We start from the raw sequence: 27,295 nt of genomic DNA on the forward strand, positions 1-27,295 counted from the left end.
ACACAAGCCTTGTGAGCTAAAATTGGATCATCAACTGACTGCCAAGCCTAAATAAGATTGTCAGTTTCCCAATTATACTGTTTTGGCTTGAAAGGGGGCAACTACTCTATTTGGGTTTGTTATAATCTGCAGTCTGATAAGGGTCCCCAACAAGCCTACTAAGGCTTGCAGTTGGGTGATGCCCAGATGACCATTTTCCAAAGCTAATAGGGAGAGAAGGCAGCGAGCCTCATGGGGTGTGTAGGAGCAGTGGAATACCCTCATGCTGCTACCATTCCCTCCTTATGCACCTTTTTTCCAATGTCTTCCCTTCTGCTACTTCCAAAGACTCCTTTTCTCACTTTCCTTGCTCTACTACCTGCTTTCCTCTGTGCTCTGTTGCCTCCAATTTATTGTCTCCCTCCTTGAGGAGGAAGCAGAACTCAGGGCATATATCCCCATCCCTACTATCCTCTGCCCCCTTACAGACTGTAAGGCCTTAGTCTAGAATACAGAACTGTGACAGTTGTTTGTAGAAATGTTAGGTAGTGTTAATTCACTATATAAAGTTCATTTCTTTATCACAATTTTTTTTTATATCTGACTGACACAATCTAACTATTGTGTTTATCACAATGCATACATACATCAGACACTTTCAAGGCACATACCTTCATGTCATGTCTTAATGCACTGTATAATGACAGTTTTATGCTATTCATTGGCTGGAGTGAACACAGCAGCTGAAATTTTGCCATATTTTGCTTTGTGCCTTCCAGACTTACAGATATACAAAGGGTACACATTAATATTGAAAGATGTGAGCTTTTTTGTACATGTTTTAAAACAGAAAAATCTGTGATTAATACATGTTTCCACCTAAAGTATCATGAACAAAGTCTGCTGTGTGCTATAGATTGCTACGTTTACTGGAAGTAACTATTTTGTAATGTGTGTACATTTTATTTTGTAATGTGTGTACATTTTATTTTCTGGTAGAGTCCATACTGGAAGGAAGCCCTTAATATTTTGAAACTGGTGGTGTCTCGATCAGCAAGTCTCGTTGTACCTAATGATATTCCAAAGTCTTATGGAGGTGATATAGGTTCTCCTGAAATCTCATTCACAAAAATGTTTAATAATGTCTCCAAGGAACTACCTGGGAAGACCTTAGATTTTCATTTTGATATATCAGAGGTAATTCTTATCTATAGCTGGAATGTAATAATGACATCATATTACAATCTGAGATTCTCTTATTACTCATGTTTATAATGCAAGAGTTTTGAAAGATGTAATTAGAAAAAATAAATACTAACCAGTTTTTAAGATTTAATAATATTAAACTGCTAAGTAGTTTACTTGTCAGACTTAATTAAATTCGGCTACTACTGAAAAGTGAACGTTGGGTCCTGTTTGGGCTCAGTTTGTGTAATCCTTCCTCTTTGAGCACTTCCTCGTTGGAGTAACCTCATTAAAGTCAATGGGACTACTCACATGAGAAAGTGGTCACCAGTATAAGGGTTGCACAGTCAAGCCCTTAATGATCATCATAATTTGCCAAGAATTGTATATTCAATTTTTATCTCAAAAATAATTTAATCCTATCCAATGTATCCCAGTCTTGTCATAAAGCAGCCTATCTAAACTTTAGTCAAGATTGCGTCTTTCTCACCAATAGCGTTAACTTTGACCTAAAAGGGCTTCAGCTATCTGTGGAAAATATGGCGCACATATACAAACCAAAGATGTCAGCTGTATGTAAATTATTTTGTGATTCAGATTACATTCCAACTGGGACGGAGCTCAGGCCACAAACTTTTAGTCCATTCGAATTTTCATTTTGGGCTGTGGGTATCAACAGTAAAATAGGCAGTAATTTATGCATTAAACAAGGTCAGATTTTTTTTCTTTTTGTGGAATTTGATGTATTTTCCCTGGCTGTTTACTGAGTAGAGTACAAGATTTTATATGTACATTTCCCACTGAAGTCACTAGGTTGTTAAACCAGACCAAATGTGTTTTTATACTTTATAAACCCAGCTTGTTACATATTTTGTATTTCAAACAAACAGTTTCACAAAATCCTTCATTTAGTCATTAAGCCAATAGTAGAGTTTGGGGCCAGTTTAAAAAAAGGGGGCAAAGAAGAGTACATTAACAGGCCATATCCAACTTCCCAAAGCTTGAGAAAGTTCAGATCCTGTGTTCTGGTTTTGGCCCAGATATATTTTAAGATGAGATTTGAAAAAAGATCGGCTTTCCTGTATCAAGCCTCCATGTTTTTAAAAAGGAGTGGGGGGCAGCAAATATGCAAGATACTCATATTTTGCAAGAGGTTGTATGTACTTTGTCTTCTGGCTCACACTGCACCCATGGTGTGTGGGTGCTCACATATGAGGTTGTGCTGTTGCTTATGAAATTAATTTAGTAAACTGAGTTTTAGTGTAGTACTGCTAATAGTTCTGAAATTGATAATAATATCTTACTAATAAATATTTGAATTCTAAACTAGCATTTAGACAGGTTAGACAAACACCTGTCAGGGATGGCGTAGCTATACTTAATCCTGTCTTAGTTCAGGGGGGATGAACTAGATGACCTTTTGTGGTCACTGCCAGCCCTGTATTTCTATGATTCTTTGATTCTATTTTTTTTTTCATCTGGCAGACCCCAATTATTGGGAATAAATATGGTGATCAGCACAGTGCAACTGGAAGAAATGGGAAGCCAAAAGTCATTGCTGTCACTCGGAGCACTTCTTCAACTTCATCTGGGTCCAATTCCAATGCCTTGGTCCCTGTCAGCTGGAAAAGGCCGCAGCTATCTCAGGTACATTATATGAAAATACAGCAAGTTTCACGAGTCTCAATAAAAAGTACAGTGTAATGTATATAGTGTGTGTGTTTGAAATGTAATTTAGAGTATGTCTTAACAGTTACTGAATATTAGTTAATTATTTTGCAATGGTAAATGTATTGGCATAATGGCAATCTTCTTTCTTTAAAGATATTTCTTAAGACCTCAACATCTGAGATATCTGCTTTAAAGTACCAGATGTTTTACACTTCTAATCTGCCTGGAGGATTTTGTATCTCTAATAAGGTGTTATGCTATGTGATTTTTTTTTTCCAGAGAAGAACTAGAGAGAAGCTAATGAATGTGCTCTCACTGTGTGGTCCAGAATCTGGTCTCCCCAAAAATCCATCAGTAAGTATTTCTAAATTCCAGTAGGAAATACTGTGTATGTTCAGGTCTGATAGTATTAATAAGAAAACAAAAAATATTTTGTCATAATTGCAGTTCCTAAATTCACAAAATTGGCTGATAGATTTCAAATTATAATTATTAATGAGGAATCATCAAAGGTGCTTCTAGTTAAGTACAGCAGGAGTCCATTCTTGGTCCAATGCTATTCAGTATTTTTACCAATCACCTGTAGGAAGATATAAAATCATTGCTGATAAAGTTTTCAGATGATGACACAAAAATTGGGTTGCTTGCTAAATGAAAGGTCATCCCATCTAGGAACAAAGAATGTAGACTATACCCTGGAAAGCAGTAACTCTGAGAGGGACTAAGGGCTTGGCTACACTTGCAAGCATCCCCAGGCGCCCTAACTCACGACCCGTCCACACTGGCAAGGCACTTAGAGCACCTGGACTCTGCAGCTGGAGCGCTTCTGGTAATCCACCTCTACGAGAAGCATAACACTTGCTGCGCCTTGGCTGAAACAGTGTGAACAAGGTGTTGCATTACTGCACTTTGATCGGCCTCCAGAAACGTCCCATAATCCCCTTAAGTCAAGTGAGCCACTCTTGTCATTGTTTTGAACTGTAGGAATGCAGATATGCCCTTTCAAAGCTCCGTTTCTGACAGCCAGCATGCTTATCTGCTCTGGGACAAAGCAAGCCATTAGTGTGGAATGCTGCTGTTGAGAGTGAGAGAGAGAGAGCAGGGGGAGGGAGGGAGGTCTGCTGCTGTCTGAACTTACAAGACAGCATGCTGACAAGCTCTCAGCCCCCCAAAAACCCACTCTCTCTCCCCCCACATACACACAATACACTCCCTGTCACACTCCACTCCACCCCACCCCCTGCATTTGAAAAGCACGTTGCAGCCACTTGCATGTGGGATAGCTACCACAATGCACTGCTTTTTGTGGTGTTGCGAGAACTGCTAATGTGGCCACGCCAGTGCGCTTGAATCTGACAGTGTGGACACACTGCAGCGCTTTCCCTACTGCGCTCTCCGAGGGCTGGTTTAACTCACAGTGCTCTAAATCTGCAAGTGTACTCATGCCCTTAGTTGTCATAGTACAGCGTTTTTCAAACTTCGGGTTGCGACCCAGTACTGGATCGCAGCATATCAGGCACTGGGTCGCTCTGGTCAGCACCGCCGACTGGGACTTCAAAAGTTCCGTCAGCAGTGCTACCCAGCGAAGGCAGGCTAGTCCCTACCTGTTTCGACACCACGCTATGCCCCGGAAGCAGCCAGCAGCGGGTCCGGCTTCTAGGCAGGGGGGCCTTGGGGCTCCATGCGCTGGCCGCACTCCAGCCAATGGGAACTGGGGTGGTGGTGCCTGCGGGCGAGAGTCACGCAAAGCTGCTTACGCGCCTCCGCCTAGGAACCGGACTTGCTGCTAGCCGCTTTAGGCACAGCGTGGTCCGCGGTGCCAGGACAGGCGGGAAGCCTGCCTCTGCATCCCACCTGCGCCACTGACCGGGAGCCGCCGGAGGTAAGTCCATGCCCCAGCCCTGAGCCCCCCAAACCTGGAACCCCTTCCTGCACCCCAAACTCCTCATCACCGGCCCCACACCAGGGGTTCCTGGGGCAGTCAGGGGACAGGAAGAAGGGGTGGTTGGATGGGGCAGGAGTCCCGGGACGGGGAGCAGATAGGAGGTGGGGACCGGGCCACCACCCCCTCCCCTAACTGGCCCTTCATACAATTTACGAAACCCAATGCAGCCCTCAGGCCAAAAAGTTTGCCCACCCCTGATCTGTAGCACCTGTAGCTATGTGTTCTGACCTGGGACCATGCGGGTTCTGGACTGCTGACACTTCCACATTACCACTGGAAGCTTACACTAGGGTTTCCGCTAGAAGACGCTGTGGAGCTAGGCTTTGCAGAAAGTACTGCCCAGCAGGGCCTGAATGGCTTCCACTCACAGCCCACTGATTGGCTGATGCTAGTATTTAAACCAGAAAGCCATCATGGGGGTCTGTCTGAGCAACAACACTGCCTGCCTGCCTCCATTCCGGACCTTGTTGCTGTCGACCCTAGACTCTGGCTTCTGACTCTGGTTGGTCCTCAACTATTTGCTTGCTGTCTATAACCTGGTGCCTGATCCTGACTTCCTGATATCCTGACCCAGCTTGACCCCAACTCTGCTATTCGCCCACAACTTGGTGCCTGACCCTGACTTCCTTTGTGGAATTGTGACCCAGCTCCCTCTCAGCCCTGCTACTCGACTCCTGATTGCAACTTAGTAGCTAACCAGTGCACACAGGCTGCCCATGACCCACCCTGACAACAGCCCCATGCAAGGTTTTGAGTGTTTTTTCTCGCATTCACCTCCTAATTCCCTGGTTGTGACTGCAGAAACTAAGAGAGTACAGCAGGGAGGTATACATCTACAAAAGACAGAGTCAAAACAGTTAGATTTGATGGGGAGAAAAGTGTGTTCAACCTCATCATTGCAAATCTGCATTGCCAACCAGCAAGCATTATTGTTTAAATAAGACTTTGTAAATTAGGACTCCATATCCAAATTTATGGATAAGTTACGTGAATCTCTAGGGAAGAGTTTGAGGCATTTATTGCAGAGGGCCATTTGGTGGCCAGGATGTCTTTGAAGTCAGCATTGGGTATGGCAGATGTTTCATGTAGATCTATGGTTTCAACTGTGACAATGAGAAGGGCCTCGAGGCTACAGAACTCAAGCATAGTTCTTGAAGTTCAACAGGCCATCAAGAACTTGTCGTTTGGTCAGTTTTTGTTTTCTGAGAAAACTGTCAAACTTCACATTCTTTTAAGGACTATTGATCTACTTTATGGTCTTTCAGTGTTTATGCCCAAGCCATAAGAATGTTATTTTGCAGGTCAGCAACATCACCAGCAATATTCCTCTCAGCAATACTTTCATCAGTTGTCCTACCCTGCTAGGTAGCAAAGTTTCTCTGGAAAAGGACATAAATTAAGTGAAGAAGATCTTCAGCTCTACTTTTACCCAACCAGCCTGTCCTCCATCTTCAGGGAGGGGCAACCTATTTGATGTTTATATCGAGAACAGCATACCACTTGTGAACATTTCAAACCTGTCTCATCAGTCCAGAGACAGGCTGTCTCACTTCTACAGTTCTTGGGAAACAATAACTATGGACAGATGGGTCCTAAACACTGTGGGATTAGGTTACACCATACAATTTCTGTCTATCCCCCCAATTCTACCTTCCTACCTATCCCTTTTCAAGGACTCCTCTCATGAGCCTTCTGTTCTGCCCACCATTGTAGAAAGTCCAGAATCTCTGGAGGCAATTGGACAAGCCTGTGACTTGCAGGTAGGGGGACAGACCAACTTCAGCCATGCCTGAAGAGGATGATGATGCAAGTTCTTCAGCAGGTTCAGCCTTCGTGTGCTCTGGGAGCTATAGAGGAGGCTCCTCCACTTCATCAGGGAAAGGGATTCTACTCTACTTCCCAATCCACATGTCCAGGTAGAGGGTGAGATGTATCCTCAAACTCTGCAGTCTCAGCAAATACACCAAGTGTATGAGATTCCTCATGGTTACTGTTCTTCCCACCTGAAATTACAATGACTGGTTTGTTGTTCTCGATCTTCAGGATGCCTGTTTCCATGTGGCGATTTTCCCAAGCTAAGGGAAGTTCTTGAGATTCCTTGTTGTCAGTCAACGCTATCAGTACACATTTCTTCCCTTTGGTCTGTCATCAGCCCCACATGTCTTTATCAAATGCATGATGGCGGTAGCAGCCCATGTCAGAAGGAGGGGAATTCATGTCTTCCTGTACCTATATGATTGGCTAGTGAGAGGCAGATCTAAGGAACAAGTCCTTAGTCATGTCCAGTTCACACTGGATCTCTTTGATCAACTGGGGGTGATTTTCAACAAAACAAAGTGGATATTGACTCCATCTAAAAAAATCAAGTTCTTTCGCCCCCTTCTAGATTCTCTGAATTCAAAGGTCTTTCTCTCTCTCACAAGCAGTTCCAGACAATTTGGTGCCTTTATTTGGATCCCCAGTCTCATCCTTTGACCATGGTCTCTGTATGCATTAAGTTACTAGGACATGTGGCTGAATGCACTTATGTGATTCAGCATGCAAGACTGCATCATCATCCTCTTCAGGCATGGTTGAAGTTGGTCTGTCCCCATAGCTGCAAGTCACAGGCTTGTCCAATTGCCTCCAGAGGTTCTGGACTTTCTACAGTGGTGGGCAGAACAGAACAGTGTATACTAGAGTGTTCCCTTTGCCCGTCCTCCACTGACCAGAACTTTGTTGACTGATTACTCCACACTAGGTTGAGGAGCACACGAAAGAACGTAAAAGGTTCAGGTTTTGGGGTCATAGCAGGAAGCATCATCTCATATCAACTTACTGGAGTTTTGAGCCATTTACAGTGCACAGTGTGCCTTCCAGGATCAGAAGTTCACATGCTCATCGACAAACCACTGCAATGTATTATATGAACAAGCAGGTTGGAGCCCACTTCCATCAGATTTGTCAGGGAGCAATAAAGTTTTGGCACTTTTGCATCAAGGAAGACATCATACCCTTGCAGCGCACTTACTGGGCTCTCAAACCCATCTCTGGGCTGACCATCTCAGCAGGACTTTCTTGGACAGCGACAAGTTGTAGGGATGCGGTGAGAAAGGCCAAAAGCCGTGTATAGTTGGACCTCGCGAGGGGAATTAAATCCAATAGTAAGAGGTTTTATAGCCATATAAATAGGAAGAAAACAAAGAAAGAGGAAGTGGGACCGCTGAAGCATGTAGATGGAGTGGAGATTAAGGATAATCTAGGCATGGCACAATATCTAAATGAATATTTTGCGTCGGTGTTTAATAAGGCTAATGAAGGGCTTAGGAATAGAGGGAGCGGGACAGAGGGGAATAAAGGAGGGGCGATTGACATTACAGTATCAGAGGTGGAAGCCAAACTTGACCAGCTAAATGGGACTAAATCGGGCGGACCGGATGATCTTCATCCTAGAATATTGAAGTAGATGGCGCGAGAAATTGCAAGCCCCTTGGCGATAATTTTTAATAAATCTGTAAACTCGGGGGTGGTACCAATGGACTGGAAAATAGCTAATGTGGTTCCTATTTTTAAGAAGGGGAAAAAAAGTGACCTGGGTAACTACAGGCCTGTTAGTTTAACTTCTGTAGTATGCAAGGTCTTGGAAAAAATTTTGAAGGAAAAAGTAGTTGAGGACCTTGAGGTGAATGGCAATTGGGACAAATTACAACATGGGTTTACGAAAGGCAGATCGTGCCAAACCAACTTGATCTCCTTCTTTGAGAAAGTAACAGACCTTCTAGATAAAGGGAATGCGGTGGATCTAATTTACCTCGATTTTAGTAAAGCGTTTGATACTGTGCCGCACGAGGAATTATTGGTTAAATTAGAAAAGATGGGGATCGATATGAAAATCCAGAGGTGGATAAAGAACTGGTTAAAGGGAAGAATGCAGCGGGTAGTACTGAAGGGTGAACTGTCGGGTTGGAGGGAGGTCACCAGTGGGGTTCCTCAAGGTTCGGTTTTGGGTCCGATTTTATTCAATGTATTCATTACTGACCTCGGAACCGAATGTAGGAGTGGGCTGATAAAGTTTGCGGATGACACAAAGTTGGGAGGTATTGCCAATTCGGAGAAAGATCGGGATATTCTGCAGGGAGACTTGGATGACCTTGTAAATTGGAGTAACAATAATAGGATGAGATTTAATAGTGAGAAGTGTAAGGTGATGCATTTAGGGATGACTAACAAGAATTTTAGTTATAAGTTAGGGACGCACAGGTTGGAAGTGACGGAGGAGGAGAAGGACCTCGGAGTCCTGGTTGATCGCAGGATGACTATGAGTCGGCAATGTGACGTGGCTGTGAAAAAAGCTAATGCGATTTTGGGATGCGTTAGGCGAGGTATTTCTAGTAGGGACAGGGAGGTGCTGCTTCCGTTATACAAGGCGCTGGTGAGACCTCATTTGGAGTACTGTGTGCAGTTCTGGTCTCCTATGTTTAAAAAGGATGAACTCAAACTGGAACGGGTACAGAGAAGGGCCACTAGGATGATCCGAGGAATGGAAAACCTTTCCTATGAAAGGAGACTCGAGGAGCTCGGTTTGTTTAGCCTAACCAAAAGAAGGCTGAGGGGGGATATGATTGCTCTCTTTAAATATATCAAAGGGATTAATACCAAGGAGGGAAAGGAATTATTTCAGCTCAGTAGTAATGTGGACACGAGAACGAATGGATATAAACTGGCCGTGGGGAAGTTTAGGCTTGAAATTAGACGAAGGTTTCTAACCGTCAGAGGGGTGAAATTTTGGAACAGCCTTCCGAGGGAAACGGTGGGGGCGAAAGACCTCTCTGGCTTCAAGATTAGGCTTGATAAGTTTATGGAGGGAATGGTTTGATGGGATAACGTGATTTTAGTCAATTAGGCATTAACGTGCCATCGCGGGTAAAATGAGGGTCCGGCTGTAGAATCTTGCCTGTATGCTCGGGGTCTGCTGATCGCCATATTTGGGGTCGGGAAGGAATTTTCCTCCAGGGTAGATTGGCAGAGGCCCTGGAGGTTTTTCGCCTTCCTCCGCAGCATAGGGCAGGGGTCGCAGGCTGGAAGATTCTGTTGTGGGTGGGTCAAGATTCTGTTGTGGGTGGGTCAGCTTTTGTGGCCTGCATCATGCGGGAGGTCAGACTAGATGACCATATTGGTCCCTTCTGACCTTAAAGTCTATGAGTCTATGAGTCTAAGTTGTCTCAAAAAAAGCAGCATAGTGAGGTCCATTTTCAGGGAATGGCGCATACTGTTGGTCGACCTATTTGCAACAAAGGACAACAAGAAGTGCTGTCAGTTTTGTTCCTAAGTGGGACTGAGTCCAAGTTCTCTAACCAATGGTTTCCATCTGAACTGGGGAACATACCTGATGTATGCCTTTTCCCCTATCCTCTCATCTCTCAGGTTATTCTCAAACTGAAGTTGGACTGTGCCAAACTTATACTTACTGCATCAGCTTGGCCAAGGCAATGTTGATTCTCCGAAATTCTCAATCTGTCTGTACAACCTCCCAAATCTCTTCTTCTCCTTTCTGACCTGCTGCCTCAGCACCATGTCCAGGTTGTTCATCTGGCACTGAGCAATCTGCACTTCATGGTGTACATGGCTAGATGAGGAGGAAAGGCACTGCTCAGAAGCAGTTCAGAGGATGCTGCTTAATAGTAGAAAACCACCTTTTAGGTCCACTTATTTGGCTAAGCGGAAGCTTTTTTTCAAGTTTGATCAATGTCTAGGGTGACCAGATCACCACACTAAAATATCGGGTCATATTGGAGTGCCATCAGCCCCACCCACAGTCCACCCCCGCTCCTCCCAGGCTTCTCCCCCACTCTGCCCCAGGTCCCGCCTCCTACACTGTTTATGTAGATTCTGAATCCCACTACCTATCAGAACTGGTTGTGAGTTGCCTGAGTGGAAAACACATCTGCAACCACTCAAAGAAGAAAAGACTGTTACTTACCTGTATTGTAACTCTTGTTCTTCGAGATGTCAGTGCAGATGTGTATTCCACGTCCTGCACTCTGTCCCCTCTGCGTTGGAATCTCCAGTCTTAGAAGGATCTGAGAGGGGTTCAGTGTGGGATCACCCTTACATAGCCACAGGAGGGGCTACAAGGACCACAGGTTGCAAGTGCCACCCTGACAGGTACTGCTAAGCAAAGTTCTCTGGCTTCAGTGCACTAGGCACATGCACACCTGAGAGAAATATGTGTCTGCACCCACATCTCAAAGAATAACAGTTGCAATACAGGTAAGTAACCATCTTTTATGGATTCTTCATCACTTAAATCAAAAAACGGTATCTTTTTAAAAGATATATGCTCTAGTTTCAACTTTCAGCAGAAGTTATTGAGCTTAATATAGGAATTACTGAGTGAAACACTGTAGCATGTGTTATGCAGGTCAAACTAGATCATCATAGTAGTATCTTCTGGCCTTATATATACATTTATCTCATGGTTACAGAAATTAAATCCTGGGGATTTCTTCTCCCCTTATTGCATCTCTCCAATTCCTAGTTACTTATATGCATTGCCAGGAGAATTACATATTGTATAGTTTAGGAGTAAAGGCTTCTAGTAATACTATATCTTCCATCTTATAGGCTTCCCTGTATGTTCTCTCTTAACATTACTTAAGCCATGTTTATTTCCATTATTATCTATTTCTGTAGGTTGTGTTTTCTTCTAATGAAGACTTGGAAGTTGGGGACCAACAAACTAGCCTTATTTCAACAACAGAAGAAGTAATTCAAGAGGAGGAAGTGGTTGTGGAAGATAACAGCAGTGAACAACAGTTTGGAGTTTTTAAAGATTTTGACTTTTTAGATGTTGAGCTGGAAGATGCAGAGGTGAGACTCTGGAATTTCTTTTTTAGAATTGGAATTTCTATTTTAGAATGTTTTAAAAGCTGGGTTATGTTGGTACAATATTAAGGATTGGGCAGCAGTTCCAAAACTTCACTGATTTTGATTTCCATCAAAACAAAATCTTGACTACAAATTTTGCAATGTCAGATGCAGCTACCAATTGTCTTTATGAATGTGGGTTTAACTCCCCACTTATTCTATAAGAATATGTTTTGTAGCCAGGGAAATAATAATTTTGACAGCATAAGATTTTGTTATTAAGACTCTGAAGCTTTGCCCACTGTGTAAGAATGCTGTCTGCTGCAATGGAAAATGTTGCTGAATGGAATAGTATATTAAGAATGCATGCAATCTTAGGTACTCATGTGTTTCTACATTTCCAGAATTTCAAGTAGTAAGATAGCAATAGTATATAGTGAAATGGAATACTATCTCAATGAATTGTCAGACTATCCCACCCTGTCCTCATACAAGGTTTATATTGTAAAGCTGCCCCTACCTTTGCCATTCATATTGTATCTGATTTGGTGCATTTGTTTTCTTTTTTCACTTTTTCATTCTGTTAAAGTAATGAAATTAGGTAATAAAAGGTTTAAAAGTTAACAGTAATATTAATTATTATTATTTGTTTATTATTTGTATTGTGGTAGAGCCTCCAGACCCCAACTGTGGATCATGGTCCCTTTGTGTTAGGCATTGTATGCACACATCATAATTTAAAGGTCTTAAACTGACCCCCAAAAGAGGGAGTGGGAGTGAAAAAAAGAAATCAGTACTCTTTGTAATTCACCCTGTTACATCTGGCTATTATAGTACATAAAATTAAAAATATTAAATTAATAATAGGAGAACCTTGGAAGGTTTATAGATTCAGATGAGCACAAAAAAGCCTAGATATACATCTGAACTTTGAGATGCTCTCTCTTTCCATCTCTGGTTTCTCTGTCCCTCTTTGCAGGCTCCTGACTTCTTCTTTAGAATTCTTCTCCCTTCCCCGGAGGCCTCCAGTGCCTTACATCTCTCCCCTCTGCTGATTCTCGTGTCCCCGGGGCAAATTACTTGTCCAGTACACGTATGCCCACACACACCAGCCAGGTCTCTGGTATTTTGTGGCCTTCCCTTTTGTCCGATATCTGATCCCCTAAATTAACCGAGAATAAGTGAACAGTTGAGAAGAGGTAGATTCAAAAGCATTAAGTCACAATAGAAAAGCGGCCACAACTGCTGGCCCTACAATTTTAACATCTAAAAAACAGAAGGGTTTGTGGGCAGCATGCATATTGCTTTTCCTGAACTTCAAAATATGGTTCAATGTCAATTTTAATAAAAGATCAGGCTGAGATACAGCCAGTTCTTATTCTAGCTCAACCAGTTCACCCATCCCTATGTCAAATTGTGTACTGCCCGTTACCAATGTACGATATGGAGAGTTAATCTACAAAAACACAAATTTTTAAGTTTAGTACATCACTTTTATATGTGACATAATGGAAATATAGTAATTTATATTAGAATTTATATTAAAATATACTGTTTGCTTTTTTGCTAATACTTTAATGTTAGTAATATTAACAGTCTGAGGAAAAATAGATTAGTTTAAGGATGTTTTCAGTGCTTTAATCCCTAGCTCTTCATTTACGTTTGCATGCAAATACTCTGTCCGTTTCTCTGGAGCAAACAAAATCACTGAAAAAAGTTGGAAAATATGCATGTTGGCATACTAATAACATTTTGAATCTCCATGAGAGACAACCAGTTGCTGGAGTAACTTTTTGGAATTGGTATTTTCAAGTTTGAGGAGACTAGACCTGTGGGCTGGTTGAGAGAACCATTTTTAAGGAATCTTATTGGCTATATCACTGAGGGATTGATAAAGGCCCCAGAAGAAGCCAAAGATCTTACCTGTCCACTTAGAATGGAAAAATGGTGACTAAAATATAGATTTCACTCAAGGTGCAAAACCACACACCATCCTTCATATCTCAATTGGAAAATGAGGAAAAGGGAGGATCCATACATCGGTGTTTAGGGTCCTCTTCATAAATATTGAAATTGAAAAGTACTTAATATCTTTCAGAATGTCTAGTTAAAAATATGTCAAAGTTTTCCTCCAATATGAGTATAATTATGACTTCATATGTTTTGTCAACTGAATGTGGACAGTTAAAGTCAGTTTAAGATTTCATCTGTGTTGAAGTTCAAGGATTTCATTCACTGCTTGTTTAAACAGTTGTTTTACATATTACACCAAGGAAAATGTACCATAGACATGTTGTTTTAAGTGTTTTGTCTCATAACTTTTTTCATAACCAATTTTACATAAAAAGAGAGTTAAATTTTTTTAGCTTTTTTGACTAAAGCTTTTTCCAGAGCTTGAATCAGTCTTCTACAGTTGGCAAATCATACATAATAGAACCTTTTCCCCTGGTTATAGAGTATCTTAAGTGTTTGTCCTCGTTTTTTCTAATTATGTGTGTTTTCCTTTTTGCTAACCAGGAGCTGCAGGTAAGTTGCAGCCTGGTGCAGTGGCTTGTTTAATCTGTTGTTGTCAGTGGTGTGTTAGTCTGTGCTTTGTAGTTAGATACATGTAATATTGGTACAGATATGATTATAGACAACATATTTAGTGAGATCCCAATACAAGATATCCAAGAGAAATTTGAGAATCATACTTCATTTTATGCGAATTGCAGATCATTTGCCATATATCTTAATCGTTTTAAGTAAAAACATCACTTAATGTATTTAAAATTACAATAAAATTGAAGGGCTGATTGAAACTCTGTTCACAGTGCATTCAGTATTCCTGTGTCTTCTGTGTTGTCTTGGTGTGATCGTTTCATTATTATATATTTGAGATATCTAGCATAAACTTCCTTTTTATTTTATTTTTTTTTTACAGGGTGAAAGTATGGACAACTTCAATTGGGGAGTCCGTAGGCGCTCACTCGACAGTATTGATAAGGGAGACACACCATCCCTTCAAGAATGTCAGTATTCTGGGAGCACACCCAGCTTGAACTTGACCAATCAGGAGGATACTGATGAGTCCTCAGAAGAGGAAGCAGCACTGACTGCAAGTCAGATATTATCCCGATCACAGATGGTAAGTCATTCTTCTGTAAAAAGAATCCGTTTATAACCCAAGTTTATTTAAGCTTTAGTTAAATGGTTCTATCAACGGATCTTTTCAGAGAACATTTTTCATGCCATTGTTATAAAAACTGACAGCTGCAAACTTAAATCTTCACCTGCATCTTTTAGAGGCAAATACTGCTCACACCTTCCACTCATAGTCTCAGAAAGCCTTGGATGCAGCTGCACTAGTGTAGTTCAGCTTCTGGGGAGGCATTTGTGAAGCCTGTGAAGTGAGTTCACAATCTCAACTCAGCAAAAGGGCTCTTCTATCAGCAGTAGATACATTACTGTTGAGGTTCCAGTGCAGTGTTCTTTCTTCCATCAATGCTCATTAAATATGTAGTACAATTTTTTAAAAACATTATAAAGATTATTCTGGTTTAAATATAAGATCTATGTTTTTGTAGTTTTTGACAAAAGAAAGCTTGGAGTCCTCATTTGCAAGTTCAAATAATTGAAGTGCAAAAATAAATAAATAAAACAGCAGCAAGTCTTATCGGATTTCTATTAGTGTTCCACCTTTAAAATTGCTAATCTGTTCCATTCTCATTCATTATGTACTATATAAAATAGACTAATGCAATACTACTTCCTGTTTATGTCTCATTTGTATAAATTAGCACAGGATTAAATTAAATTTTCTTCAGTACAGCTATTTGCTGGTCTAAATATTCGTACTAGAGAAACCTATGATGATATTCTAGATGTTTTTGTAATGTGAAAACACAAACATTGGTTATCAGTAGTAGTTTTTCTTGTAGGAAAAGAATGATTTTCCTGTTATGGTCTTCTTCCCTTGCAGTTAGGTGTTGATATACCACCTAAGATAATTTTTCATTTTTACATTTTGAAAATAGGTTAAGTAGTAAACTATACCTTTGGTGATAGGATAACTTAGGGAATTTGTAATGGGATATAAATCCTTCTCCCTCTTGTTTTCTAATGCAAATTCCAAGGTCTCGGTACAGTTTTGGGAACAGGTATCCACATCACAAAAACCACCATCATAATTGGCACTAAATTTTCATCCTTAGCAGAGAAATAAAGGATTGAGTTGGTGTGGAATCAAAACAACTTTATTCATTCTTTTAATAAAATTACAATAATTTTAATCCAAGTAAACATTTAAGTATTACAAGATTTCTCATCATTACAAAAAATTGTCTCCTCTACCCCTCCTCGAATAAAAAAACACCACTAAATGGATAATGTATACATAAAGTGATAGCACTTTACCATCAAGTATGTTTTTAAAAAAAAAAAAAAAAAGCTGTAAAAAGAGCCAGAAACCAAACAATGCTATTCATAGGTAGCAAAGAATTATCTAAACTATCCCGATTAGCACCTCATTTAAATAGCTTTTTTTGGCCTCATTGTGTCAATACGAAGACTCTGCCATCACTGTAGCTGAGGTGAAAGAAAAGTTCGTTTGTTTTTTTTCATCTTCAGAAAATTTCTATTTCACCAGAAACAACACAAAAGCTTAGATCAGGGATTGGCAACCTTTGGCAAGAGGCTTAGATAATGAAAAGAATTCCGGAGATAATGTCAATATTTTTCTAATATGATTTTGGGTTAGTTCTGCAGATACCAGAAAAAATTTAAACTTTTATTTTAAGACAGTATATTACCCTATATTCTTCATATAGATTATGTCTACACTGCACTTAAACACCTGCAGCTGGCTCGTGTCAGCTGGCTCGTGTCAGCTGGTTCAGGCTGCAGGGCTATAAAATTGTGGTGTAGACATTCAGGCGTGGGCTGGAGCCTGACATCTGGGACCTGAGCGGGACCTGGGGTCCCAGAGTCTTGGCGCCAGCCTGGGTCCAAATGTCTACACCGCAATTTTACAGCCTCATAACCTGAGCCGCACAACCCAAGTCAGGTGACACAGTCCAGCCACAGGTGTTTAATTGCAGTGTAGGCATACCCATGCTATGCATAATATATTCTAGGTCCTGTGGTGTTGGCAGAGTGCCTGTGACCTTTCTATTTGACATAGATGAAGTGATATATCTGAAGGATATATAAGAGGTATATGAAATATATTTAGATTGTATAGTGGGGAACAAATTTGGCCAAGAAATTCAAGAAATATCAAATAACTCAACCCTTTAATAAAGATTCTGGAATATGTGATGCCCTTATATTAGTATGACCAATGAAACCAAATCCAACTTTATATTAATAAAATTTAGATTATTTGGATTGCTGCAAAAATTGCTCTTAGTGTAACTATTAGAATTTTATTAGCAGTCTGTGTCTAGCTAGTTGGACTGCCTCAAAAGCAGTACCGGGGGTTGGGAAGAGAGAGAGAATCTACTCCTTACATCACTTTGGTGTTACAGTGACATTGGCTTGAAAAAATCTTCTGTACTACCATCCTCCTTAATTATCTTCCTCCTTTTAGAAGACCTATTCAAAAAGGTCTGTTACTGTACAAAAATGGAAATTAGAAATTATAGACTCAAAAAAGAAACAAATCCTTGGAGGTAGTCATAGGTGAGGCACATTTATGCAAAAGCTTGCACTATCACTGCCCATGGCAAAGAATTTCAATCTAGCATCTTTCAGAAGCACAAAAAAGTCTTTATTAACAAAATAGAGAACATTTTCTGTGTACCAGAAATTACTTTAAACTCCCTTTGAAGGAAAGTTAAATGTTGCAGACTGCACATAATGGTTTGAGTAGCGATGTAGAGTACTTTATTAATACACCTCTACCCCGATATAATGCTGTCCTCAGGAGCCAAAAAATCTTACCGCGTTATAGGTGAAACCGTGTTATATCGAACTTGCTTTGATCCGCCGGAGTGCGCAGCCCCGCCCTCTCTCCCCCCCCCCCCCCCGAGCACTGTTTTACTGCGTTATATCTGAATTTGTGTTATATCAGGTCACGTTATATCGGAGTAGAGGTGTATATGATTTCTTTTTGTGATGTGCAGATATACATTAATATTTACTTGGTTGAAGCAAACTATTTCCAAACAAACTTCAGTTAATTTCTTGTTGTCTTTAGCTTATATGGTTCCAGTCAACCACTGAAATATGTCACATTTGTTTTTTTTCTCTCTTAGTTAAACAGTGATTCTGCCATAGATGAAACAATATCCGATCGTGCAAGTTCATTATTGCAGTCTCAAGACTCCACTAGCAGTATGGGAACAGAAGAGGTGCTTCAAATCAGAGCTGAGACCCCAAGTTTGGAGGCTTCACCTCTAGATAACTCTAGCAACCAGCTGCCTGAGGTGGGGAGAAATGTGGGCTGGTGCATGACTGATTTGGGCTCTTTCTAGCACTGCACAGCAGCTTTTGCTTTCTTTTCAACAGAATTTTCATCTGTTAAACTGATTATTTGATTTATCTTCAATATTTTTAACCTGTTGGGCTTTCTTATTGAATGTAAAATGTCTCCTGGGAATGAAAATCTCTTATGATGGACTCAGGAAATTTACCACAGGTTAAAAATATTCTTGAAGTGCTATTAATGAGCATTTTGTGGTGAAGAATAACAATAGGCTTGTGTGAGAGATGCTTTTCCTGGGTATGGTGAAAATCTTTCTGTAGCAATATTTTCTTTTAAAAACCTTTTGCTTTTTTGCTTTCTTTGGGTTTATGTGATTTGGTGCTATGGATTGGGATTAAAACCTCAGGCCAGCTGTGTTAGTAGTTGGTTCAATCAAATAAGCCTTTAAAAAGGATCTCAGAATTCTAGTGGTTGTTTTTTTTTGGGAAAGGCCTGTGTGGAGTAAGCCAGATTCCAGCTAATAGCCGCCCGGAAATCTGTGAGTATTTTAGTTTCCTGGTTGATTTAAGATGTTTTTAAAAATCATTTGAATAGTTTTAAAATAACAAAATTAATTTTAAAACAAAACTAGTTCAGTTGCTACTGTTTCTACAATACCTAATATTTTTAGATGAAAACTTCGTATATGGTGGTTTTATTTGACTGGAAAGTGAACTTGACTTGTTTTAGGTTGCCTTTTGTAATTTCTAGGTCTAGTAAAGATTACCGGGTTAATTTTCAATTCCATTATGTTTGGAAAAGCACTGGATTATTCATTGCTTGTTTAAAAAACAAAACCAAATTCTGTCAGCTCTTATGGAAAACTACTCTCTCCTAATACAGTATTTGGTTAAATGGGAGTGAGGGGGCTATATATTCTTGGAGAAGTACTAACCTCTCCACCATACCAAGCTAGATGTTGGACAGAGGGGCACCATAGTGAAGGAAAGTAAATCCTGGCTCAGTGGATCTGCCTCTTCCTAGAACAAGATTCACCAGAGCAGGGACCTCTGCTTCTTGCTCTCCATTTCTGGTCCAGTCTCAGCCGCAATTTGTTTCTTTTTCTTACTCTTTTCTTTAGCCCTTCCTATCCCCCTTACTTTTGTTTACTGTGTTCTTCTCACCACCCACAACACTTGGTTAAAAGACATATATTGTAACCACTTGAAAACCCCTACCAAAAGAAATATCCTTTTATTCAAGTCTAAAACTATTTCTTATAAAAACCCTGAATGGATACACGGAGTGTAAACTGAGTTGTAAGATAACTTCAGCAATCTTGCACTGCCCAGTGGAAAGCATGACATCACAGCTGCTTGATTGGATGAGCTTTCCCTTCATTGGTGGAGAGATCAGTTAGGTGAACAGCTTGTATTGCTGTTATAGATGAAGGTGTATGACTAATTCCCAGTCCAGCATATTAATGCCCCTGGTTTTCAAGTGGATCCATGCAGATAGATGCTCACCCACATAAGCCCCATTGAGGCCAGTGGGGCTCCTTGGGAGTACAAAGGTCCACCCATGATGAGCCAGTTGTAGGTCTGGAGCCTAAAACTTTATCACAACTTGTTTAATTTATATTATTTGTGCCAGTCCTGATAGAAAATAAAATGGAAATATTGGAATTCATACATAAGAGCCCCTCTCAGCAGCCAGTGATTTGGTACTAGTAAGACATAATTTAAAATGCCACATTTGTGTTTCAAAGTCATATAAATTCATCTAAAGGAAACCTGTCAACTGCTCCATTGTTTTCATTACTCTGTAAGAAACTTGAAATTGTTCTTTGAATGCTGGTTCATACCTGTATTCCACTGTGGGCATGCATGCGCTCTATGCTTCTGAGACAGGAAGATTTTTGCTAGCAGTGTCTGTTGGTCCATGCCTGTGCCCTTCCTCTCCTCATGCTTCAAACTGAGGGTATAAGGGGCGGTGCAGACTAACCACCTCTGTAGTTCCTTTCTACCACTGTGTAGTCTGAGATAAACTCCATGAACACTGTGGAAGTTCTATCTCTTCAACTCTTTCTGTATATATTGTAAATAATTTGTTAGTTTTAAATAGTGAGCTATTTCTTAGTTCTGGTAATTAAAGTAGTTAGTACTCATGAGAGACACAGACACGCACCCTGCATGGTGTGACTATTGTGCCCAGGATTCCAGGGTTTAAGAACTGTGCTTCCTGCATATGGATCTTCCCAGTCAGCAATGACCATCCAAGGTGCCTCTGTTGCGTTGAAGCAGCTCACTTTCCTTTTGAGGTGCAGTACAGTAACTGCTCACTTAATGTTGTAATTATGTTCCTGAAAAATGCGATTTTAAGCGAAACGATGTTAAGCGAATTCAATTTCCCCATAAGAATTCATGTAAATGGGGGGGTTAGGTTCCAGGGAAATTTTTTTCACCAGACAAAAGACTATATTGTATTTATTTAATTTTATTTATTTATTTATACATACATACAAACACACACACACACTCTTTAAGTTTTAAACAAACAATTTAATACTGTACACAGCAATGATGATTGTGAAGCTTGGTTGAGGTGGTGAAGTAAGAAGAGGGTGGGATATTTCCCAGGGAATGCCTTGCTGCTAAATGATGAACTAGAACAGCTGAGCCCTCAAGGGTTAACCCATTGTTGTTAATGTAGCCTCACACTCTACAAGGCAGCACAAATGGAGGGAGGGGAGACAGCATGGCAGACAGAGACACACACCCTGTGTGTGTGAGAGAGATGTGCATTTCCCCTTTAAGTATGCTGACTCCACTCTAAGAACATTGCCTTTTTAAGTAGATCAACAAGTTGAGACAGCCCCCCGCCTCCCGTGCCTCCCTCTTTCCCCCTCCTCCCCCCGCTGTATGGAGAATGGGGTAAGTGGGGGACAGGAGCAGGGGGAGAGGGACACCCTGACGTTAGCCCCCCACTCCCTCCTCCCCACACACAGCAAGCAGGAGGCTCCCGGGAGCAGCTCCATGGCAGTGGGGGGAGGGACAGCTGAACTGCCAGCAATTGATAGCCTGCTGGGCGCCTGCCGCACAGGGAACTTAGGGGAGTGGGGAGCTGATGGGGTGGCTGCCAGTCCACCCTGATTCCAAGCCCCCACCTGCTAGCTCCAATGGGCTGCTCTTTCTGCAAGCAGTGGACAAAGTAGGCGGCTGCCAAACAGTGTTATAAGGGAGCATTGTGCAACTTTAAACAAGCATGTTCCCTAATTGATCAGCAACGTAACAATGTTAACCAGGATGACTTTAAGTGAGGAGTTACTCTATTTGCCAATCGTTCCCCTGCTGGACCCGCCAAGCACATGAATATCAGCCTTGAAAGTTTTTTATGGATTGTGTTAAAAAACTGTGTAGATAGTTGCTTGATCACACATTTTTTATTATGAAATATATTTAAGAGACCAAATAACCAATATCCATCAGATTTATTGCTAAAAGCCGATAATAATATAGTACAGGAAAAAGGTTCAATACAATACCAATCTCTGGGAAGCATTGTTGCATTCACCTTACATAGAAGGTGTGCTCCCAAAGTTACACACCCAAAACCATCTTTTTTACTCAACCTGTTTACAAAAAAAAGGGTACTGTGTACATCATCTGAAACTAGATTTCTACCTTGTTTTTCTCGTGCAATGATGTACCCCATATCACTGTCCTGAACACGTGTATTTCAGGTACTAAGGGACATGAAGGTACATCCTGTGTTTGTACCAGGGTAGAACACTCATATATCTTATCCCTTTCCTTTGAGACATTCCAGATACTGGTCTGTGAGGATAACTCCCTCCCTGTTATGGTAAAACAATCATCTGTCCTAATCCTGACAGTTTCCCTATTTACTTAACTCCTTGCATTTGCTGAAGTAAATTTTGGTTTATGGGATACTTAGCATAAGAGAACAGGATTGTAACAAAGGAATAGGCCAATTTAGGATATATAATTGCTATAATGTTTATACTTAATGCATACTAAGTACAAGTATTATAGCAGTTATATAGCCTAAATATATAAATATATGTTGCAAATAATACATATTATTAACTATAAATATATACACATGTGCACACACAAACACCAGTATACATTGGTCAACAGATTGGTCCATGAGGCCCCAATCTGACCCAGGCTGGGCAGATCCCCCTGTACAGTGGTCAGAGGTGCCAAGAAGAATGCTTCCTAACACAGGGACCTTGAACTCATGGGCTGAAAAGAATAGAGACCAGTACTCCTCTTCCTTGCATGGCAAGAGAGTGAAAAGCACACTCTTAAAAGGAAAGAGAGCCCCTTGCAGATCCTCTTCTAAGAGGAAAACTTCTTCCCCAGCACTATGCAAGTTGAGTGATCCCCATTACAGGAAGTTCAGGCGCTCACAAGGGACATGGTACTGACCCCTGAGTTCCGAAGAATAAAAGCGCCTCCAGACCAGCACCTGCCACAGCAGCAGTGGTGCCATCCTCAGAAAAACACTGTTGATGGATAAACACCAAACATTCCCTTCACTGACAGTTAAACTTCTCACCAGACTGTCTCCACTGGTCCAGACAGACACCACATCTCCTCAGTCAGCAGATAAGTACACAGCCTCTGAGGACATTGTTGCCAACGCAGAACTGGAGTCTCTCCCCCCCCCAGCCCCCCCTCCCGATCTTGTTGAACCCAGTCCTTTCAAGAGAGAACTTGACACCATTAGTCCAGAATTGGAATGAGAGAGAAATCCACACTCTCATGCCTTCTACCAGCAGGTGGATCCCAAGATCCCTGGTACCATCTGCACTGGAACTTACTTTCACCTCCTCTGGCAAATCAGATGACAATGTGAGGGAGTTTTTACCCAGAATCTGTATGTTCCCATCAGGAATCACGCCATCCCTCCCCTGACAGAGAGGAACCTGAACTTCCTCAGAAACTGATAGAGGAGGGAAGAGCAACTGGAACTGATGGAACCACTGGCTCCAACAAGAATGTCATCATCTTCCCCAGATGAGGCAATTGTTCTGGCCTCATCTTCTCCATCTGGTGATCACAGGCAATTTTAGTATCTGTTAAGAAGGGTTGCCGACACGCTCCAAGTCTCAGTAGAGGAGGTATAGGAGACACTTCACAAACTTTTAGACATCCTACCATGCTATGAGGCCTAGCAAGGTGGTGCTTCCCATTAATGAGGCTATCCTGGAGCCTGCCATGGTTGTCTGGAATAAACCAGCATTGTGTGTTCCCACTCTAAAGAGGACAGAGAAGAAATACTATGTACCATCCAAGGAAACAGAATCTTTATTTACACACCCTGTCCCGAACTCATCAGTCATCCAGGCTGCCTCGGAAAAGAACAAACAACATCAAACCCAATCCACTCCATCTGACAAGGATGCTAAACGTTTAGACTTACTGGACAGGAATGTCTTCATTTCAACCAGCCTGCAATTCCATATAGCCAACTGCCATGCATTGATCTCCAAATACAACTTTATTAACTGTTCTGTGTTTGCAGAATTCACAGACAAACTTCCACAGGAAGATAGGACTCAGTTTCAAGTTTTCATTGAGGAAGGGAAATTGATCACCAGGTAATCCCTCCAAGCCGCATTCAATGCATCAGACGTGGCCGCGCTGTCTATGGCGACAGCTGTTGTCATGCATCGAGCATGGTGGCTTTGCTCCTCTGGATTTCCCAAAGAAGTCCAATCTACAGTGGAGGATTTGCCTTTTGAAAGGAACAATCTGTTTAGTTAGAAAACATAATATTTGTTATGCTCGTTAAAAGATTCAAGGGCAACCCTCTGCTCACTGAGGATCTACACTCTGGTACCAAGGAGGAAATATCACAGGCCACAGCTGTACATGACACGACTGACATCTTAGCCCTCGATCACCGGAGGGACTGTGAATCTCCATGGAAGTAGCAGAGGACTCCGCAGAGCAAGAACAACATTCTCCCCTCTTCTTCCTTCTCAACCTCCCACTAACAGATGCTTTTGATGGGACTTTCAAGAGTGGCAAACATACCCTGATGCCACATTTACCAACTATGAACCTCAGCAGTCAGTTTAGTGGCCGTCTAGCCAGTTTCTACCAAGCCTGGCAGATAACAGACAGATGGGTGCTTAACATCATCCATGCAAGCTATACTATGGAATTTCTCCCCCTATCTGCTCCAAAAGCCCCTTACCCATCTCTCTTCAGGGACCATTCTCATGAGAGGATACTCATTCAAGAGGTGAGCATTCTCCTATGACAGGGGGCTATGGAATGCATACCCACCGCACATCTATGGAAAGGGTTTTACTCAAAGTATTTCCTCGTCCCCAAGAAAAAGGGAGGATTGAGACCCATCTTGGCAGTCTCAAAACTCAATGTCTTCATCCACAAATCGAAATTCAGGATGGTCAACCTGTCCCCAGTGAATAAAGGCAGCTGGTTTGCAGCTCTCAATATGCCTACTTCCATATAGACGTCCACCCCACACATAAAGTTTCTAAGGTTTGCGGAGGGCCTGAACCATTACCAATAGAAGGTGCTCCCATTTGGTCTTGCTACAGCACCAAGGATATTCACAAAAATACACCCAGTAGTGGCAGCCCACTTCAGATATCAGTTTTCCTCTACCTCAACATCTCACTACCTATGGGGGAAATCTCAGCAGGAAGTATTGGCAGCAACCACTTTCCTGCTCAGTCTTCTATCACTGGGACTCTGCGTAAACATAGAAAAGTCTCCATTTTAGTTCCAGCATGGACTATAGAATTTATCAGAGTGACTCTGGACTCTGTCAGGACCAAAGTGTACCTGCCAAAGGACAGATTCCAGTCCATAAAGGAACTTGTCAGTCAGCTCCGGCTGAGCCCACAGACATCAGTCCATTCATGTCTCATCCTTCTAGGTCACATGGCGTCATGTACATATGTGATCCCCTTCTTGAGACTTGTCTCCATTGCCTGACAGGCTTGGCTTCAATTGGTATATATGGCAGGCGGACAAGGTATGGATAAGCTTGTCTCACTCCCACACAGAGTGTGGGCTTCTCTAGCTTGGTGGGAGGACAGGGATGAAGTGTGTGTGGGGGAGTCCCCTTTACTCCTCCACCAATGATCACGGATGCCTCCTTGTTAAGATGGGGCGCCTGCCTGGATTAACATACAGTGCAGGACACGTGGACTCCCCAGGAGTCCGGGATGCACAAAGACTCATAGACTTTAAGGCCAGAAGGGACCATCATGATCATTTAATCTGACCTCCTGCACATTGCAGGCCACAGAATGTCACCCACCCACTCCTGTAATAGGCCCATAACCTCTGCCTCAAATCTTGATTTAAAGTCTTCAAATTACAGAAAATCCAACATTTACTCCAGTTCAAACCAGCAAGTGAACTGTGTCCTGTGGTGCAGGAGAAGGCAAAAAAAACCCAGGAAAATTCCTTCCCAACCCCAAATATGGCAGTCCTTAGACCCTGAGCGTGTGGGCTCAATCCATCATTTTAGACACCTGGGAAAGAATTCTTGATAATAACTCCGAGCCCTCTCCATCTAGTGTCCCATCGCCAGCCGTTAGAAATATTTGTTTCTAGTCGTAGATGGACCATGTGCCGTTGTGACAATCTCAACATACCACCCCCTCCATAAACTTATCAAGCTCATTCTTGAAACAAATTAGGGTTTTTTGCCCTACTACTCCTCCTTGGAAAGCTGTTCCAGAACTTCACTCCTCTGATGGTTAGAAACCTTCATTTAATTTCACGCCTAAACTTATTGATGGCCAGTTTATATCCATTTGTTCTTGTGCCAGGATTGGCCCTTAAACTAGATAACTCTTCTCCCTTCCTAGTGTTCATCCTGCTGATGTATTTATAGAGAGCAATCATCTCTCCCCTGAACCTTCATTTTGTTAGGCTAAGCAAGATAAGATCCTTAAATCTCCTCTTCTAATTTAGGTTCTCCATTCCTCTGATCATCCTAGTAGCCCTTCTCTGCACCTGTTCCAGTTTGAATTCATCTTTCTTAAACATGGGAAACCAGAATTGCACACAGTATTCCAAATGAAATCATTGTATAATGATGGTAACACTTCCCTATCTCTACTGGCAATACCTCGCCTGATATGCATCCTAGGATTGCATTAGTCTTTTTCATGGCTGCATGACATTGGCATTTCATAGTCATCCTGTGATCGACCAGTATACCCAGATCTTTCTCCTCCTCTGTCACTTCCAACTGATACGTCCCCAGCTTATAGCAAAAATTCTTGTTGTAAGTCCCTAAGTGCATGACCTTGCACTTTGCACTATTAAATTTCATCCTATTTCTGTTATACTGGCTTTCAAGGTCATCCAAATCTTCTTGTATAACATTCCAGTCCTCCTACATATTGGCAATACCTCCCAACTATGTGTCATCTGCAAATTTTGTTAGCACACTCCCATTTTTTATGCCCAGGGCACTAATGAAAATGTTAAATAAAATTGGGCCCAACACCAATTCTTGAGAAACTCCACTAGTAACCTCCCTCCACCTGACAGTTCACCTTTTTGCATAACCTGTTGCAGTCTCCCCTTTAATGAGTTTGTTATCCATCTTCACCAATTTAATAATTTCCCACGTGGATCTTTACTGAAATCCAGGTAGATTAGACCTACATTTCCTTTGTCTAGAAAATCAGTTATCTTCTCAAAGAGATCAAGTTGGTCTGATCTACTTTTTATAAAACAATGTTGTATTTTATCCCAATTACCATTTACCTCTATGTCCTTAACTGCTGTCTTTCAAAATTTGTTCTAAAACCTTGCATATAATTGAGGTCAAACGAATAGGCCTGTGTTCCTTTATGGCAATGTATACATTTAGGTGTTGGACCATACCTAGACTGTCTTTAATCTCCACCCCTCCTCAGTGTTTAGCGGTCCCTCTTCTTCTTTCCTGGTTTTATTTTTATTTATATGGCTAAAGAATCTTTTAGAATAGGTTTTACTTTCCTTTGGAAGGTCCAACTCTGCCTGGCTTTTGGCAGTTCTCACTTTTTCTCTACATTTTTTGACCTCAAAGAGGTAGTTTTCCTTGCTGATCCATCCCTTCTTCCATTCCTAATAGGCTTTCTCTTAATAACCTGTTTGAGATGCTTGTTCATCCAGTTTGGTCTGCAACCCTCCCCTATGATTTTTTTCTCCCTTGCTTGGGATGTAGGCTTCAGATAGTTTCTTCAACTTTGACTTTTACTTTCAAGCCTC

At 41.5% G+C, this 27,295-nt stretch overlaps 1 protein-coding gene across 1 annotated transcript in view; it reads left to right on the top strand.

Moving 5' to 3' along the window:
• The window catches only part of FRYL (FRY like transcription coactivator), a 336,418-nt gene that overhangs the window by 264,490 nt on the left and 44,633 nt on the right, over nucleotides 1–27,295 (top strand). The window contains exons 49-55 of the mRNA XM_065404953.1: nucleotides 979–1,176; nucleotides 2,650–2,811; nucleotides 3,115–3,189; nucleotides 11,453–11,629; nucleotides 14,144–14,152; nucleotides 14,550–14,753; nucleotides 17,863–18,033. Coding sequence (XP_065261025.1) covers nucleotides 979–1,176; nucleotides 2,650–2,811; nucleotides 3,115–3,189; nucleotides 11,453–11,629; nucleotides 14,144–14,152; nucleotides 14,550–14,753; nucleotides 17,863–18,033 — 996 coding nt within the window. The remainder of the gene's footprint in view (nucleotides 1–978; nucleotides 1,177–2,649; nucleotides 2,812–3,114; nucleotides 3,190–11,452; nucleotides 11,630–14,143; nucleotides 14,153–14,549; nucleotides 14,754–17,862; nucleotides 18,034–27,295) is intronic.

The sequence above is a fragment of the Emys orbicularis genome, chromosome 5 (assembly GCF_028017835.1).
Source record: "Emys orbicularis isolate rEmyOrb1 chromosome 5, rEmyOrb1.hap1, whole genome shotgun sequence".
NCBI lineage: Eukaryota > Metazoa > Chordata > Testudines > Emydidae > Emys > Emys orbicularis.